The sequence below is a fragment of the Battus philenor genome, unplaced genomic scaffold, assembly GCF_028537555.1.
Source record: "Battus philenor isolate CCGP_79_NKW_IND1 unplaced genomic scaffold, ilBatPhil1.0.hap1 SCAF_8, whole genome shotgun sequence".
NCBI classification, from domain to species: Eukaryota; Metazoa; Arthropoda; class Insecta; order Lepidoptera; family Papilionidae; genus Battus; species Battus philenor.
Window position 1 is genome coordinate 15,062,037 of NW_027181748.1, and position 17,399 is coordinate 15,079,435.

Consider the following 17,399-nt stretch of genomic DNA (forward strand, 5'->3'; position numbering starts at 1 on the left):
ACTTTATTGGAGATAGACAGTAACAAAAGGCAGTAAGAAGATACAAACTTAGAAGCTTAGAAATATAAAATTAGTTACAATTGTTACCTTATAACTATCTCACTGAGAACATATAATGATTTATATAGTCAAACAATGAAAAAACAAATAAAAACATAACTAAACAGGGATCAAAGACTATTGTTTATATATTTATATTATGTTTGTTTATATATTTATATTATGGTTCCAATTGCATTGTATGTACTCAATAATTTCGAACGAAATTGTTTTTTAAAAGATACGAGAGAGCACGAGAATATATCAATATCACTAACATATGAATTGTCGAGATTGTCAAGGCTTTATCATGGAAGTTGGACGAAGACATGATATATCCGTCTTTTACATCCAGATCTTTGCTGTGATGAGAGATTCAAATGCAAAACCCAGCAATCTAGTTTGTCACTGGATGTTACTCTTTGTGTATTCACTCCACTTCAACATTATTGGGTGCATCTTGATTATTTTGTCAAACTTTCTCTTTTATCATCATTATCATTTTGACCGTGCACTATACCAGAGATATCCCAGAGATCCAAAGGGACCAGTAAAAAGCAGCCTTCATCCAGTGTCCTCTAACGAACTTAACAACCTCTATGTATATAATTTCTCGTATCACATGACCTATTAACTCTATAAAATAACAAATAGCTTTTAAGCTCCGAGCGTGTTTATATCGCGAAACTTTAAGTCGGAAGCTGTGTGCTTAACACGGCGGCTAAAGCTCGGCTTTGACAACAAACGCCGTTTACGTCTGCGACTCTACCGCACCGCGTGTCGCAGATCCTATTGTGTGAGTTTTCAACAATAAAAAAATTATATACAAACAGATTTTATTCAGTACACTTGCGGGCAAAAAAAATTTAAAATATTAACTGCGTAGTTGACGTACTGTTTTCTTGTCAGAAATTATATTTTAATTAGTGAATAATCCTCTACTGCATGTGACTTCTGATATTATATGCTATTGTGAAATCAAATAAAACGACACTTTAAAGTATATAGCATTATGTTGCGTTGAATATAAATATATGTATAGAGTTTAGAAGTAGATCCTCTCAAACCTTCGCACCGTAAGGGATGAGTACGTGACCAGAATAATAGGCTGAAAAAAGCGTTGACTGCGGTTATTTGATGTTTACGTAAGGAATAAAGATTTACCTTTACATAATAATACGAATCGAATTTCTTACACTATTTTATTTATGTGTTTTTGTATAAATCTTTCTTTACATTGAATCGTAGGTAATTGATATATGTTTTTGTTTTGTTAAACAGTTTTATTTAGTTCGACCCGTACGGAATTTGTTTATTTGGGTCAAAATTAGAAATTGAAATTTAAGCACCTTCCCGTTGTCAGATTGATCTGAAATTTGGTACACACATTTAATTTAGATGACAATACAATATAATAAAATCAATAACATTATAAATCTAAGATGGCCGCCAATACAAAATGGCGGATTACATATTTTTCCTTAACCCCCTCAATATGGGTATCAAATGAAAGGGCTACACTAGTAAAACAAGATGATTGAGTCAAAATTTAAAATTCAAGATGGACGCCGCTCCAATATGGCGGACTAGGTCCATATTTTTCCACAACCACCATAATATGGATATCAAAAAACCGTTTAACTTAAAAGTTTTTTAAATGTATTTATTTTGTTTATTGTTTCGTCGCTGCAATCATTACGCAAGCGTGTTAGGATGGTCCAAAATAAACGCCTTTACAAAAAAAAATATTTTGATTTGTATATTTTCGCTGCACAAGGCAAATGTGTCATTAATTCGAAACTATTTAATTGATAACTATGTAAGGCAGCGTACTATAATGATACACTGCATTATTAACTCGAACTAACTGTTTTAAATTATTCTTTCTGATTCTCAATCCTCAAATGTATCCACAGTAAATTGAAATAAAAGTCACGCCTGTGTCGTTAGTTTACATAGTACAGTATGAATGTTTTGTTGTCAGCGCAAGGCGTGCCGTGGTGGTGCGGTGATGTCGGCATGGGGGTGGTGCTGCCGCTGGCGGTGGTGGCGCTGGTGGCGCTCTGCGTGCTGGTGAAAGCGGCGCCCAACGCCACGCGGCGCCGTGCCGCGACCGCCCAGCCGCTGCTACCCGACGACGAAGACGAACTCGCCCACCTGGATTACTACGATGAACACCACATCAACATCTCGGGTAAGTTAAACAACCCAAAATATAAAATTGAAAGAAAAAAAAATAAAAATAGTTAATTCGAAATTTAAATAATTAAAATTTCAAGAAATGTGGCGAAGAATGGGTGGCAATGTGTGAATAAATGCTGTAAGAATGATAGAAAATATGAAGCATGAAAGAAGAAAGAAAGAGAGAAATCGTGAAGGACGTGAGAGAGGATGAAAATAGAAAACTTTGTGAAAAAATCATAGTAAAATATATCGCTGTCCCAAAAATAATAAAGGGAGATATATAGTAACATATGAATTTGTTTATATGCTCATGTGTATATATATTTGTGTATATTTATGTATAAACATACATATAAACATACATATAAACATAAAGTAATGTATGTAATTGTATTTACACACACCATAAACTGCCCTCTCCTTCACGTCTCTCATCACCATTCAAAGGTTGTATGGTAGAGATCGCTTTAAGCGATAAGACCGCCTCTAGTGCCATATGAATTGTTTCTATTTTTCTCTAGTTATTGTCTATGGTGAAAAAAAGTCTGAATAAATAAATAGGGGAACGAAAGATCCCCCCCCCCCAAATAATGGGATCCATTTAAAAAATCTAAACAAACATCCAAAGGTGGTCGCCACCACAAGTGGCACCAGCTGTGATATCCTAAATCTAGAATAGTGTGAGTCTTGCAAATACTTCATCAAAGAATAAACTTTAGAGAATCACATCAGGATTACCAATATGGGATATAATTATTGGTAGACTCGGTTGGGGACGTAAGGTCCTCGACATGTGACCACGGGCCGTAGACGCGGCGCGACTGATAAATATAACCCAGGTATCTTCAGGGTCAGAGTGAACAGGTACTTACTTACTCTGTGTGGTTCATCTTTGACCACGTAAACGCTTTCAGATAGTCAAAGGCAGTGTAGCAAGCGATAAAAAAACGCAGGTCGTGTAAGACCAGATGTCACGGTCTTTGAGGGAAGCCTTGCAGTAGGCGCATATCGCCTGAAATGAATGAATGGTAGGTCCAGAAATGAATAAAGAAATAGTTTAATTACATGATTTGATTAAATATATATATATCTTTGGAAATACTTGAACACTGTATCTGTATCTATAGTCCGATATAGGACAACATGAAACAATGTGGTATCTAATCTAGTGTCAAGAGAAGCTTGAATAACACGCCGTGCAGAAACAAATATAAAGTTGAATTAATATTTCGTAATTTACTTTCTCTTTGCTGTAAAAGGCAGAATACCAAACTCGGACGACGCCATCTGATTTCAATGTTAAAAATTTATTTTTTTGTTTATTTAATATTCTTTATTGTACACGTTAAGATACATCTATTAAATATTGCAATAATATGCAAAAAGTACAACGGGCGGTCTTATCACACAAGGCAATCTCTTACAGACAACCATAGTATGGAAAAGGTAAAAGTACTAATTATGGGTAGTTTACGTGTACGAAAAATACATATTTAACAAACAAACGAACATAAACATACATAGACATACATACTTAAACATACATACATACGTACATAACATATATACTTATAATAAATAAGGTTTTATATACACAATCAATTTAATGTAAAAGTATCTTTGTTAAACATTTTTAGAGACTGGAAATACTTTCAAGGATAGAACGCTTAAACACTTTTCGTAATTAATTTTTCCTTTTCTTTCCTTCTTTTTCGATTAAAACGCATAAAATCTTTTCTATAATTAATTTAACATAGATTGTTTGCGTCTGATTATTTAGGAATCCGATTGACGTTATTTTTCTTTTATTATTCCTTTTACTAACGTTTAAATATAAGCTAGTTTAATTAAGTCCGGGACTGTATATGCCTAAAAAAGCAAAGGTAACACTATATTCAGCCACGTATACATTAGTTTATTTTTGAATGTTGGTATTGGAAAAAAAATTGCAAAAAAAATGATATAATGAAAACAATAAAGTGTCAAATTGTCGCACCAACAATGGCTCAATTAAAGAGAACCGTCTGTCGGTCGGTCTTTGGTTGCGAAGGCCTTGTCCCACTTCGTTTTCATTTCTAAAAGAAATATCACGTACAAAAGACTCTCTTATTTATTTTAGAATATGGATACAATTTTCGTATTATCTATTTATATCCACTTAGTCTTACTATCTTATACAGGTGATTTTATTTTTATTGAGAATTATTATGACGCATTTGTCAGCAAAAACGCTTAAAAACTTTTAACACCATTTCCGAACACTCTGTATAATATGATCACTATATAGCTAAGGTCTCCCATTAACTGTTGAGCTGCTACATTCACTTCTTTATAGCTTTTACACTTATAACCGATCACCCTGTATACATAAATGAGTTCCTATGTACCCTGCTCACGTCTTAACTTGTGAACAACTTCATCGATTTCGTTAATTTTTTTTAAAGTTACCTAATAACATATATTGCGCTTACGTAACTTAAGTTCTGATGGTAAAATATATTTGATATTAAAATATTTCATGATATTTTATTACTATTGACACCACACACTTTTGACAGTTCGTTTTGAACTACGCACGCTCAACAATTCGCTCCGAAGTTCGCGCATTTGACAGTTCGTTTAGTATCTGCATCGGTCAACAATTATAGATCACAATATTAATTAATTTATTTCATATTTAATCATGAATAATGAAAATATATAAAGTGTGATAACTCTGAAATATGTCACAATAATTTAGTTTTTATTTTTAAATTAAATTTTAATCGTAATGCAAAGTGAAAAAAGAAGCGATTAGAAATAAAATTGTCAATTAAATTTAAACTTTCTCTTAAATAGAAATAAAATTTTGTTTTCCCTCTGTCGCACCTGACCAATGGAGAGAAAATTGGATCGTTTCGTATTTCACTTTCTAATGGAAAATAGAATTAAGGTGACATCGGAGACAATTACCTCTGTAATAACAGTAATTCAACCTTTTAACAACTTCTTTACGTAATTTCTTTGTTTATTCAGAGCATAAGTTGGGCTATTTTAGCTTTATATTAAATCTCTAAACTATTAGTAAGTAGTTTATAACTAATATAGCAAAAGACATACTGAAATTACATATCGTAATTTTAAATTATTTAAATTCAACTCTAGTCAATCGTGAGTGATTGTAGGCATATTGCAATCAAGTCGTCAAAGTATATTATTTGAGATTATTGGACAGTTGTTTTTGTCTGAACGCGTTCGTGGCAGCGCGCCAAGATTTCACTTATATTACTTTGATACGTGTTTGTTTTAACATATTAGATTCCTTTTTTAGACACACTTTACTGTATTAAGTGAATATGTGATAGTGATCACAAAGAAAAACTTGACTGAGTTTGCTGCGAGCATATCTCAGTGCGCTTTAATAATCCTCGTAGTGGCCATCGTTATCATTCTAGTCCACTGTTGGACTTGACCTGTAAATTTCCAGTCGCACCGGTTGGAAGCGGCTGCACCTAGCGTCTTCCGGCGTCTTACTTACTTATTCTTCTTTCCAGCTGGTAGACGCCCAAAGCAAGGAATTACTTATTCTCAGTTGATGTTGATGCTATTAGCTCGGAGGCTTTTACAGATGGTGTAAGGCAGTGGAAGGTTCTGTATCAAAGCCTTTGGCATTCTCCAAATATCAACACGATAAACGGTCTTGCGTTACCAACATCCAGCGACTTTCAGCAACTTTAACTATGTCATCGATCCACCTAATGGCGACTTACCCACGACGAATCTGTTCGTGGTTGCTCATTAGAGCCGGTTCTTCGAGCTACTTCGAGGTCCTTGATTCTTCTGCGGATCTTCTCATAACCATTACTTTATGGGTCACCATGAGTCTTCCTTTGAGATCCGAAGCGATCACGTCTCCGTTTTCATTTACATTTATTAAGAAATTTCATAGTATCAAAAACAGGAACCAAAAGTTAGTTATTAGTCTCAAACAGTATATAAAATTTTAAAACAACTCACATTTCAACGTTTTTATATTACCCGAGAACCATTAGTTCGACCTCAGTTATAAACACTCAAACAGGTTGTAAAAGTTGAAGCAAAAGTGCCATCCACTACTAGAGATTCTGAAAGCTTTATCTAGGCTAAGTGCATTCCCTGCGGTCAGTTTCTTGATGGATTAACTGCATTATCCTGTCTTCTTTACAAACAACCATTAGAAAGGTCATAGGTCAAAGGTCAAAGGTATCAAAGGAGTTTTCTGTCTGTGATAAATTGTAAATATTAAATGGACCCAACTGCAGTGAATGAGGATCGATGAATGGAATAGAATGAAAGAGAACGATAGAACGGAAAGACTGATAATTTGATGTATGAAAGAAAAGTTTGGAAATAAAAACACATTCCAGATGTGAACAACCATTAAAAAGGTCAACGCAATCTGAGTTTTCTGGCTGTGATAAATTGTTAATATTAAATAGACCTAACTGCAGTGATTGAGGATCGATGAATGGAATAGAATGGAAAAGAACGAAAGAACGGAAAGACTGATAATTTGATGTATGAAAGAAGAATATGGAAATAAAATGTGAAAAAATCAATAATAAATAAAAATCCCTGTTCCCACATAAATAGGGGTGGAACGAGAGATCCCCAATAGCAGGGGCTATAAGAAAAAAAAGGAGTTTTCTGAAAAAAACTTCGCTTATCTTATCTTACCTATAAATACACATAGCGTTTAAAATTTATCTATAGTAAAACAGTCTGTTGAATCGATTTTAAAGACTTGCTATAATTCCCGTTGTTTAGTTGGTTCTCAATCCTAAATTGAAAATATATACAGGATGATTGGTTATAGATTTAAAAGCTTTGAAGCTAAAAGCTTAAAATCTGTTACATCTATTTCAAATCAACCTGTATAAAGTCCTCACTTTACATACACATTATTTTATATTTTCTATTGGATTACGACCTGCCAATAACTTCTGGAATACAATTAATTAATTAATAATTATTAATTTTAAATATACAGTAATCAGAATTTTTAAAACGCTTTTTTACTACATTATCATTACATTATTTATAACTAAAGAACAAGCTGATTTTAATAAGGTTTACTGTATATATATTGACAGCAAATGATCTGTATATTCATCCTTTTAACGCCTGTTTCCAATCACCCTGTATAATATTATTTAAAGATTCCAACGGTAAATCGATGCACGTTTTGCTGCGAGCATATAGACGAATAAGAAAATTTTTGTACAAACATAGTTTTCAGTGATTTTTTTATTTCCATTGCCTTATTAGTTTTGGATACAATCTTTAAATCTATTCCTTTCCAATCAAAATAAAAGAAATAACAACAATTATACAATAACAAAAATTACAATCGGCTTTCGATTTTCGAACACAACTGGAACCTGAAAAAGTGGATATGATGAATATTCGAAAGTTGATGGATGTAAAAAAATATGGACCAAAAACCTTTTGCTACATAGACACCCACTACAAATATAGGCCTCCCCCAAAAATATTTGAGGAGATATACCATGATGTCCACGCTTGGCAGGCAAGTTGGCGAATGCACACTCAACACGTGTTTCACCCCTCCACGGGGCATCTGCAGGAGTTACACCGATTAGTGCCAAACACAGAGTGAAAAGAAAATATATTAATAAATACTAAAACTGAACACGATACCTAATTTTAAACTGTTATATTAAAATAAACAGAACTAATTTTCTAAATGACTCTCCATTCGCATCGATTTAAAACAATCACTGGAATGAAGTAAGTGTCTTTAAGCAATGAAAACCCTATAAACGAAGACCGTAAAAACCGAATCGGTGTAATGTATAATTTACAGTTATTCGAAATGTTTTACAACACTATAAAACAGCAGTAACCGTTATAAACCATGCGGAGTAATCGGTAAAAATGGGATGTAAAAATTGGAACAAAGTCGATAAACGTATATATTAAACGTTCGGGAAATGTTTTGTAATTTGATGCACGAATCATGATATCGTGTTATGGGAACGCAGATACCACCGCAGAATTCCCAGATTCAATTCCAAGTCGGTAGTAACACCATATATATTCAATCTTCGTCTTTTATTTTAAATAGCCTTATCGTTAACACAATTTCAGCCGATGGACTTGCGACCTTTTGATTTATTTATTTATTGGCATTGGCTCCTTTATCACCAATACTGGAGGCTGCAGAGATGAGATTCGGAAATTTTGTGTCATAAACACAAAAATTCGATTTATGAGAAGCCAGGTCTTTCGAATCTTTTTATACAGAGCTGAGATCTGAAAGCTGAGGATTCTGGCCAGTGGGAAAATTGACGGCCAGGAAATGTGGTGCTGGAGGCGTAAGCTCAGAATCCCGGGGACGGCGCACCGAACCAACGTTTCGATCCTCAAAAAACTTCTTTGCACATATCACTCGTTATGAGGACTCAATGGAACTTTTGGTGGCGCAAGGTAAATTGAAAGGCAAACAATCTCAGGGATGCTCTCTAAAGAAATCATCAAGACTGTCACTAATAAGTCAATAAATGAATGCTGTCATTGCGCTAAATGCCGAACACATTTGATTTTACGAGAGAATAGAATAAGGGATACTGATCGGTTGAATATATCTGTTGGAATATTCCAAACCTTACCATACCATACACACGCATTGAGTAACTTTATATATCCTCTATTCTATATTTTCACTACTTCATTTTATCACTTCTTTCTTCTTTCCGAATCGCTTCATCTTCACCGATTACAGGCTAAAGTTTAATGGATGATCAACTTACTCTACAACAACTACTTCAGATTCTTTGTTCGATTTTAATTTCGCTAAACATTTTTTTATTGATCTTCTAAACTATTTTCAAATCAATTTGACATTAATCCGCGAAATGATTTAAAGCTTATCTTAAAGAAAGATTGATCAATAAAGCATGTTATTCTATTAACTGTTTAACTTCTATTAACTGTCTGTGTTATTGTTATTCTATTATATGTGAAACATGCCTCTAATGCTGATTTTTACGTGAAGGTTTATTTCATTAATAATTTGTGAAATTAACGTTGACAGAGTAAATAAATCGAGTCAGATTCTTCTAGATAGAATTAACACGTGGATGAATACACATGAATCTGCAAGTAATTTGTTGACAAATAACACTAAGTATTAATATATATTTAAACGTCCGTTGTATCATTAATTTTCGAAGATGCATAGCAAAGCGAAAACATTCCAAAGTAAAACAGAAGTCTTCGATACCGTTTTACTCTTTTCCATTCGATCTAGAATTTTCTAGAATTTAAATTAAAATTCAAATTCAACCAACTTTCGTGATCTGGTATCGGAACAGTACATATTCGGCGTAGTAGTTTTTAACAATACGCTATCTGCTTAGTTAAATACCTTACGAAATATTTCATGATCCACTCTACATAATTGTTTGTATTTCGTTGGTTTTTCGTCTATTTACAATAACGGAAAAACTAAAATGTCGTGCAATTACTGAAACTTGTACAAACAAAGATAAATCTTGATAATAAAGGAATGAAAGCAAGCTTTTCAGTCGATGGACGCCGACTGCAAGGCCCTGTCTCCTTCAGAGAGCGCTACGATCGTCCTGCCACCATCGATCCACCTAGAAGGGGTATACCCACGCCGCGTCTTCCTGCTTGTAGTTGCCTGTCAAGAACCTTTCGGCTCCGCCTATTACCACTTCAAACGAACTTTTCTTCAAGCTACGTCAGAGATGTTAGTTCTAAAATGAAAGCAATTATAGAAAAAATCCATTTCAATTCACTACACAATTACCCGCCGCCTTCGACGCAAGTTACAAAACAATATTAAATGATTTTTATTATATATACAATATGAAAACCACGAAAGCCACGTCAATAAATTATAAAAGATTCTGTTTGGCTATATTCGATTGGTGTTTTTCTCTGTTGGCGTTTCAATCCGGATCCGCGAACTAATAAATTAAATAAACCTACATATGTGACGCCTTACGTTTTAAATTGATTAATTGAAATATATGAGGAAAGATCTGTCGCAGGGAGAGGTCTTCAGTCGACTTTAACAATATCACTTATCCACCTTGTTTTGCGTGTTAGTTTTGAGTTACTTAATGCAGTAAACTTAGATAGAATGCTTTTATCGGTTCAGGAAACCTCCATTTCACTAGCTTAAAACACCAGCGGCTATATGTGCATGCTATACTACTATAACAAGTTCATATGTATTAATAAAGTTTCTCATTCATTTAGTGGTTCAATTAAAAGTTTTTTTCCATAGAACTAGGGCATATTGCGATACGTTATCTTTCGGGTCACAGCTTCCTTGCACCGGTTGGGATTTGCGGAATTCATCTCAACATGATGTTACTTTTTAATTTCATTCACTTTGTTAGATATGACTGTGTTAGTTCGTACGGAGATTTATCAGTGTGTGTGTAATTAAATCGAATTACATGAAAAGAACATATCATCATCACTATAGTTAAGAATCATTGCAAGACACAAGCATCTCCAGAAGATTCATTCAGCGACATCTCTGTCAGTGTCCCAAATATTGGTGAGCCTATCCACACCATCACCCACATCACCTTTTGGTTCCAACTGCCGGCGGTTGTACGAGCGATGTACCGTCCACTGTCAATTCAGACGGAAAACTCTTCGAGCTATGTCAGAGAGTTATGAATCGATAGTAAGGAATAATCTTGTGTCAACGTGCTACTGTCCATAGCTAAGCGATATTGCGCTCATTTTGGGTCGAAGATGGCTTTAGTCTAGCCAATTAAATTTCTATAGAAAAAGAAAATTATGAAAATGTAAATGTATGATGTATAGTTGCAGATATGTGTTAAAGGATGAAAGATGATGAATAAATGCAGTGTCAAAATATGCCATGAGAGTGAAAAATAAGGTGAAGGAAGAAAGAGGAGAAAAGATAAAAGGAATTGTGAAGGATGAGAGAGAGAGAATATTAAGTAAGAAAGGGGCTAATATACAGCTACTTCCGCTATGCAGCACTAGTCGTACTCAACGAGTGAATTAACGGTGGTAGTTGTGTTTCGCATTGTTTGCCGCACGCATTTATCAGCGGGCTGGCGGGCGGTGCACTTCATTGCACGACTACTGCTGCATAGCGGAAGTAGCTATATATTAGTCCCTCTCTTACTTAGGATGGAGTTCCGCGAGATCACGCCTGAATCTATTAGATAGAGAGGATATTATATATAGTTCACGGATCCTTCCGTTCCGTGAAATCATTTCCGATGAAGCTGTAAAAGCCGCAAGGCTAACAACATAACTTCACATGAGACAATAGACAATAGAGGATAGTAATAAATTGTAGATTAAGAAAATGTTTATAGGGCGTATAAGTCCTTATCTAAAAAATAAGATAGAGGGAACAAGGCCCCCAAAAGGGGGGGGGGGGTAAAAAAAGAACTTCTCTAGAATTCCCAGCATACCTGTGATATTAACGTATCCCGCGTTGAATTATGGTGGGCGGCCTTGTAGGATACTCTCCCGTACACTAGAGTAGTATGTCGATAAGTAACAGCCCAGGCCCAGGTCTCCTTGTGGCCTCTGAGATTAGTTACTCCATGGAGCGTCCTTCTAAGTGCACAACGGCCTCTCGGTACAGTAAAATAGTAGTTCATAGCGACTCAAACAGAGGTTCCACAGGCAACCTTCGAGTTTCGCTCCATTAAAAGTTGTCTCTAGTTAAATCTTAGGTATTTAATGGAATCAGGCGTTACCTTACGGAAGTCCATCCTAAGTAAGAAAAGGACCAATATTTAGCCACTTCCGCACATGCAGTGCTAGTCATGCAACAAAGTGCACCGCCCGCCAGCCCCCGATAAATGCGCATACGGCAAACAATATGAATTACACAACTGCCACCGTTAATTCACTCAACACGTGTTTCACCCCTCCTCGGGGCATCTTCAAGAGTTATGTTACACCGATTAGTGCCAAACACAGAGCCTTATCTTAGATCTTAGGTAAACATCTTCCAACGAGTTGCAAACATTTTTCAAAATGTAACCTTGTGTTCTACCTCACACGCTGCAGTAAACTTGGTTCAATTGAGCTGACTTATCGATAGCAATTTTATTTTAATTTCAAAAGAGTTAAAAGATATTTATGGTAAACTCTCATATTTATGATGTCTCCAAAACAATACATTCGAAAAACAATTTATTTGTTAAATCGGGTGACCTCACTGACAACGGGATATTCCCGAATGCGACACGTAAGTTCGGCAAAAATAAATCCGTAATCATGCGTCGATATTTTTATTTAACGATATTCGTCGCCTGGCCACGAGCATTTGTAGAAAAAAATATGATCCAGTTATTCCATTCGTGAATAAGGCATACCAAAAAGTTACTCCGGGGCAATGCAATGGTTTTTTGATTTTACAGTTGAAGGTTACGGCTTTTGGAGACTAATAAAGGCAATTTTGCCCGTTGTCGTGGCTGTGTTATTGAAAAAACATAGTTGAAGCGTTAAAAGTCTCTAACGTCGTTTGACATTTGTTTATGCTTGACATAAAGTCACTTTCTTTCATTTCTTGTATAATTTGAATTTTAAAGGAATCTAACTTTAATTTTTTTTAGATTTCGCTAATAATCACCTTTCGATGTCCTAATGAGGCTGCTATCAACCAGTTCAAAACTCTGCACTTAGAGAGTATTAAATTTACACTAGATCCATCGCTTATCTATTAAATACCCGAAGTGTGAACAAAACTGTCAACTAGCAATTATGTAAGAATCAAGGGTGAAAAGAATTTATAGAATCATTGACCTTAAAAATATCTAGACTTTGAACGAGTAATCCTTACACTGCACTGAAATGTAAAATATGTGTCAAGAAATCCGCACGATCATCAATACTAACAGCATCACTTTCCTCCCGCTGCCTGTATTACTTTCTGAAATAATCGCATTTAAAAACATAAATCTGCCAACAGACACCCACACAAGTGTTTATCAAAACTTTTATGTTATAAGTCAATAGGATACAGGATGTATATCCCGAGGAGACGTCGTATCGTACAGGATATTAAGTGGTCAAGGTGAGAACAAGAATAAAACGCATGCATAGCAACGCAATGATCATAGCTTGTGGACTCATGCTGACATTAAAACTGTTATCTAATGTTGGCAAGAAAAAACATATACACGGACGAAGGCAGCAGTATCTCTCAAACGTTTTAAAAACTGTACTAGTCAACCCGCATGCCAAGTGTGACCAGAATAGGCACATCCTTCTTCTTCTTTTGACCGATGGACGCCCAATACAAAGCATTGACCTGCGCTGCTCAAATCGAGCGACTTTCCGCGACCGATCTCGAGCCGGCGCGAGACGCATTCAGGCCAACTTTTAAGAGCCAGCACGGCCCCGGCATCTAGCGAAGTAACATGCTAACATGTCTGCACTGCGTATTTTTTATTTAGTTACCTTATATATGCAAATGGTAGCTTAGTTAATAACATTTGAGTCCTTTTTAAACAAGTAAACAACAAAAAGAAAGTTGATTTCTGAAATACTTCCATGTTCAAGACACTGGCAGTGAAGCTATTATGACGTCAGTCCCACTTGTGGGCAGACCGCCCACGCCGCGTCTACCAGCACGTAGTCAACTCGAGAACCGTTTCCATAATCCTAAAATATTAATCTATGATCGAAGCCTATGTCCAACAGAGGACGTCAAGCCACTAAAACAATTTCATGTATAATATAAACATTTTAATTATATCTATGATCTGAAATGAGGAGTTGAATAGACGAAAGAAGGTAACAGATATAGCCCAGCTGTTAGAAAATTTGGCCAGTCCGGACTCTTAACATATAGCGACGTTTCCTACGGGATCTATTGGAGATCTATGGGAGAGATTTATGCCCAGCGGTGGACATTCGACCTAGTAAAAGAGTGCGATAGATTTTTTGTGAACGTAGCGGTAGTCTGTAAAAACTTAAAAATCTATGCTTTACATTCAAATCAAACAATTGTAATACTAGATCGTATCCATTAAATGGTTATTCATGAATTCGATTTAATTAAAAATTCCAGCGTCGACTGATACATTGCAAGTGGAACACGGTCGGACGTTTAAACCGTACGGAGTTTAGTGCTAATTTGGTTTAAATTCTGTTCAATTTAAACGAATAAGTTCCAAGGGCAGCAGATGCGTTTAGAATTCGTAGAACCTTCAACCGATTCTAGCATTATGGAGATTTTTCTGTTAGTAAAAATTCAAATTAAATAATTTCAAAATCACAAGTCAAACTTTTAGTTTTTTAACTGTCACTTGCAATAGAAGTCGTGGTTTCGATTTCCAGAATACAGTATTATAAATAATTCACATTTTGTGCATTAATTATATTTGATTGCTTATGCTCGCAAACAAGTTTCCATATTATAGACAGCAGCGCCCTCTTCGTACTATAATACCACACTGCGATTGCCAACCCACCTGCCAAGCGTGGTGATTATTGTATATCCCCACATCACACACTCATCAACACTCACACCCACTCACACAAGATATCCTTGCAAGGAGCATTTAAGGGATATACCGACGACTCGACACATCACAATCTGGAACCATTTGTCTCAGAAACAAAATCTTTTAGATATATTTCCTAATATTCCTCTCTTCGTAACACTTACACTACAGTCACACATAAACCTACACGGGTATAGACCATTTACCATTCACTCTGTGTTTGTCACTAATCGGTGTAACATAACTCCTGAAGATGCCCCTTGGAGTGAAACACGTATTGAGTGATTTGGCGGTGGCAGTTGTGTGATTCGCATTGTTTGCCGCATACGCAATTATCAGCGGGCTGGCGGGCGGTGCACTTCATTGCACGACTACCACTGCATGTGCGGAAGAGGCTAAATATTGGTCCTTTTCTTACTTAAGATGGACTTCCGTAAAATAACGCCTGATTCCATTAAATACTGGTATAGACCCTCTTCGTGTGAACATCTTCTTTGTAACTAGGAAACGGTTTGTCAGAGAAAAATCTTTAGGTGGCGAAACTCTTGTTTCTGAGAGCAGAATTTCGATGAAACTGCATACAGCCTAGGTTGCTAGCAGCTTATCTTCCAACATACAAAGTAATATGCTAAATACTTTGCTTCTGACGTAATGCAATAGATATTGCGTGATGCCGATTAGGTATGAAAATAAAGGAAAAATCAATGGCGATGAATACACGAGACGTTGTTAAAACTATAATAGAACGAAATAAGACTAAAGAAAATTGTAAGCCAAATAACAATTAATTGTAAATAAAACTAATAAGTATAAGATTGTAAAAGAAAACAAAATAAAAATATAAAATTAAGGAATGATGTGACAGAAGAAAGGAATCGGAACAAAGGGAAACGGGATCAAAGGGTAATACAGACGAAATGTGGAAAGTCAGAAAGAGAATGAAAGAACTTAAGATGAATGTGTGAAGAGTGCGGAAATAAAATGAGACGTGAAAAAAATTAATAAACGAAATGCAATGACCCTTCCCTTTCACAAGATAGGGAAACGGTTCCTAATAGCGGGGGCCATAAATAAATAAATAACGCGTCTTATAAAGTCATATTTACGGTACTTAATAGGGTTTTTAACTTTAAAAGCCTCGAGACTGTGTGACAGGGGTATCGTTTTCCTGAAAGTAACACGGGCGGGGTGACTTTGAAACTTTAAAAGTTCAAGTTTTAACGCTTGAAAAGCATAAAGTTTTTCAAAGCGCTCTATAAACTGTTTGAAGCTTAAGTTACATGATGAACCACTCAAAGATTGTAAATTCAAGATGTCTATGAAGGCAGCAAACTTGATGATTATAACTTAACTTTCTGATATTTAAACTTCAAAAATAAATATTTTAGGTGATCAAATAAAAATAAAAAAGGCAAAATCAAATATTCTTTATTCGAATAGGCTATTACAGACACTTATATCGTCAATCAACAATAAAATGTCGGCATTGTTATCTCTGCCTATCTTTCTAGTCTTGTTTTCGATGCGGGCAGCGCCCATATATGGTCATCGAGGTGGGCGCCTACCGACTATCATATATATAAGACAATTTCTCTCGATTATGTATATATATACTCAAAAAAAACGCATTATTGTTGTTTTTGTTGTTTTGAAAACAGAAAAACGATATTTAAAGTTATTATTTAAATATTCGACTCCTTTTAAAAGTTTATTCTTCCATATTTTTATCAATATGACATTACAAAAAATCCATTGCTTTACTCACCTGCGACCGCAATGTACGAACTCCATTAATAACAGCGCCATCTATTAAGTGTCAACGTTAAACAGCCACTGCTTTACCGACATCAAATAAGCGCAGCACAATACAAAATAGAATTATTTAAGAAACTAGTTTCTTTACTAATTCTTTACATGATTATTCTTGTAAAATCATGTTTCTGCATTTTAATTACAGTATTCACAGGCACTAGACACCTCCTGAAACAAATAGGCGGCAGAACATAGATCGTTTGATCTGAAATATCTTCCGTTAAATAAAATACTTATGGCACAATGTATACGTATGTACAATAAAATTCCACAGTCAATTACAGATCTGCTACTTGATAGATTAAAGTCGATATTAAAAAAATATTAAAAAAGTATATATTATTCCATCCAAGAATACTATATTGATGTTAATTCACAAAAGTAGCTAATTATTGTCGCGTACTCTTTATAAAACTATATTTGTAAAGAGCAATTGTTGAGTTTCCCGCCGGCTTTCAGCAGAACTGCCTTCCGAGCCAGTGGTAGCTTCCTGTAGGGAGAACAATGCCGACTTATTGATTGACGATTCAAAAGTGCTTGTATTAGCCTATTCGAATAAAGAATGTTTTGATACTCCTCCATCCTCCGTCCTCCTTCCTTCCCTCGGTGATAATATCTGTGCTAGTCAGTCAAGATATGGGATTGTTGATTAGATCTCATAGAGAAATCCTGAACATAGCTAGTTGAGTGTCTTAATACATGCCAGAAAGACCTGAAGTGAGATTTCATACCTATAGGTTCCTATTACGGTCCTAGTAGGATCATGGTGCGGTACGTTGTAATGAGAGGTCTTAAAAGGTTTATAACCATCTTGCAAGTAATTTCCGCTGACGACAA

At 35.3% G+C, this 17,399-nt stretch overlaps 1 protein-coding gene across 1 annotated transcript in view; it reads left to right on the forward strand.

The window, feature by feature from the left end:
• The first annotated feature begins 2,058 nt into the window (after positions 1 to 2,058).
• Positions 2,059 to 17,399, forward strand: part of LOC137931760 (uncharacterized) — a 33,283-nt gene continuing 17,942 nt past the window's right edge. Inside the window, exon 1 of the mRNA XM_068775257.1 lies at positions 2,059 to 2,233. Coding sequence (XP_068631358.1) covers positions 2,059 to 2,233 — 175 coding nt within the window. The remainder of the gene's footprint in view (positions 2,234 to 17,399) is intronic.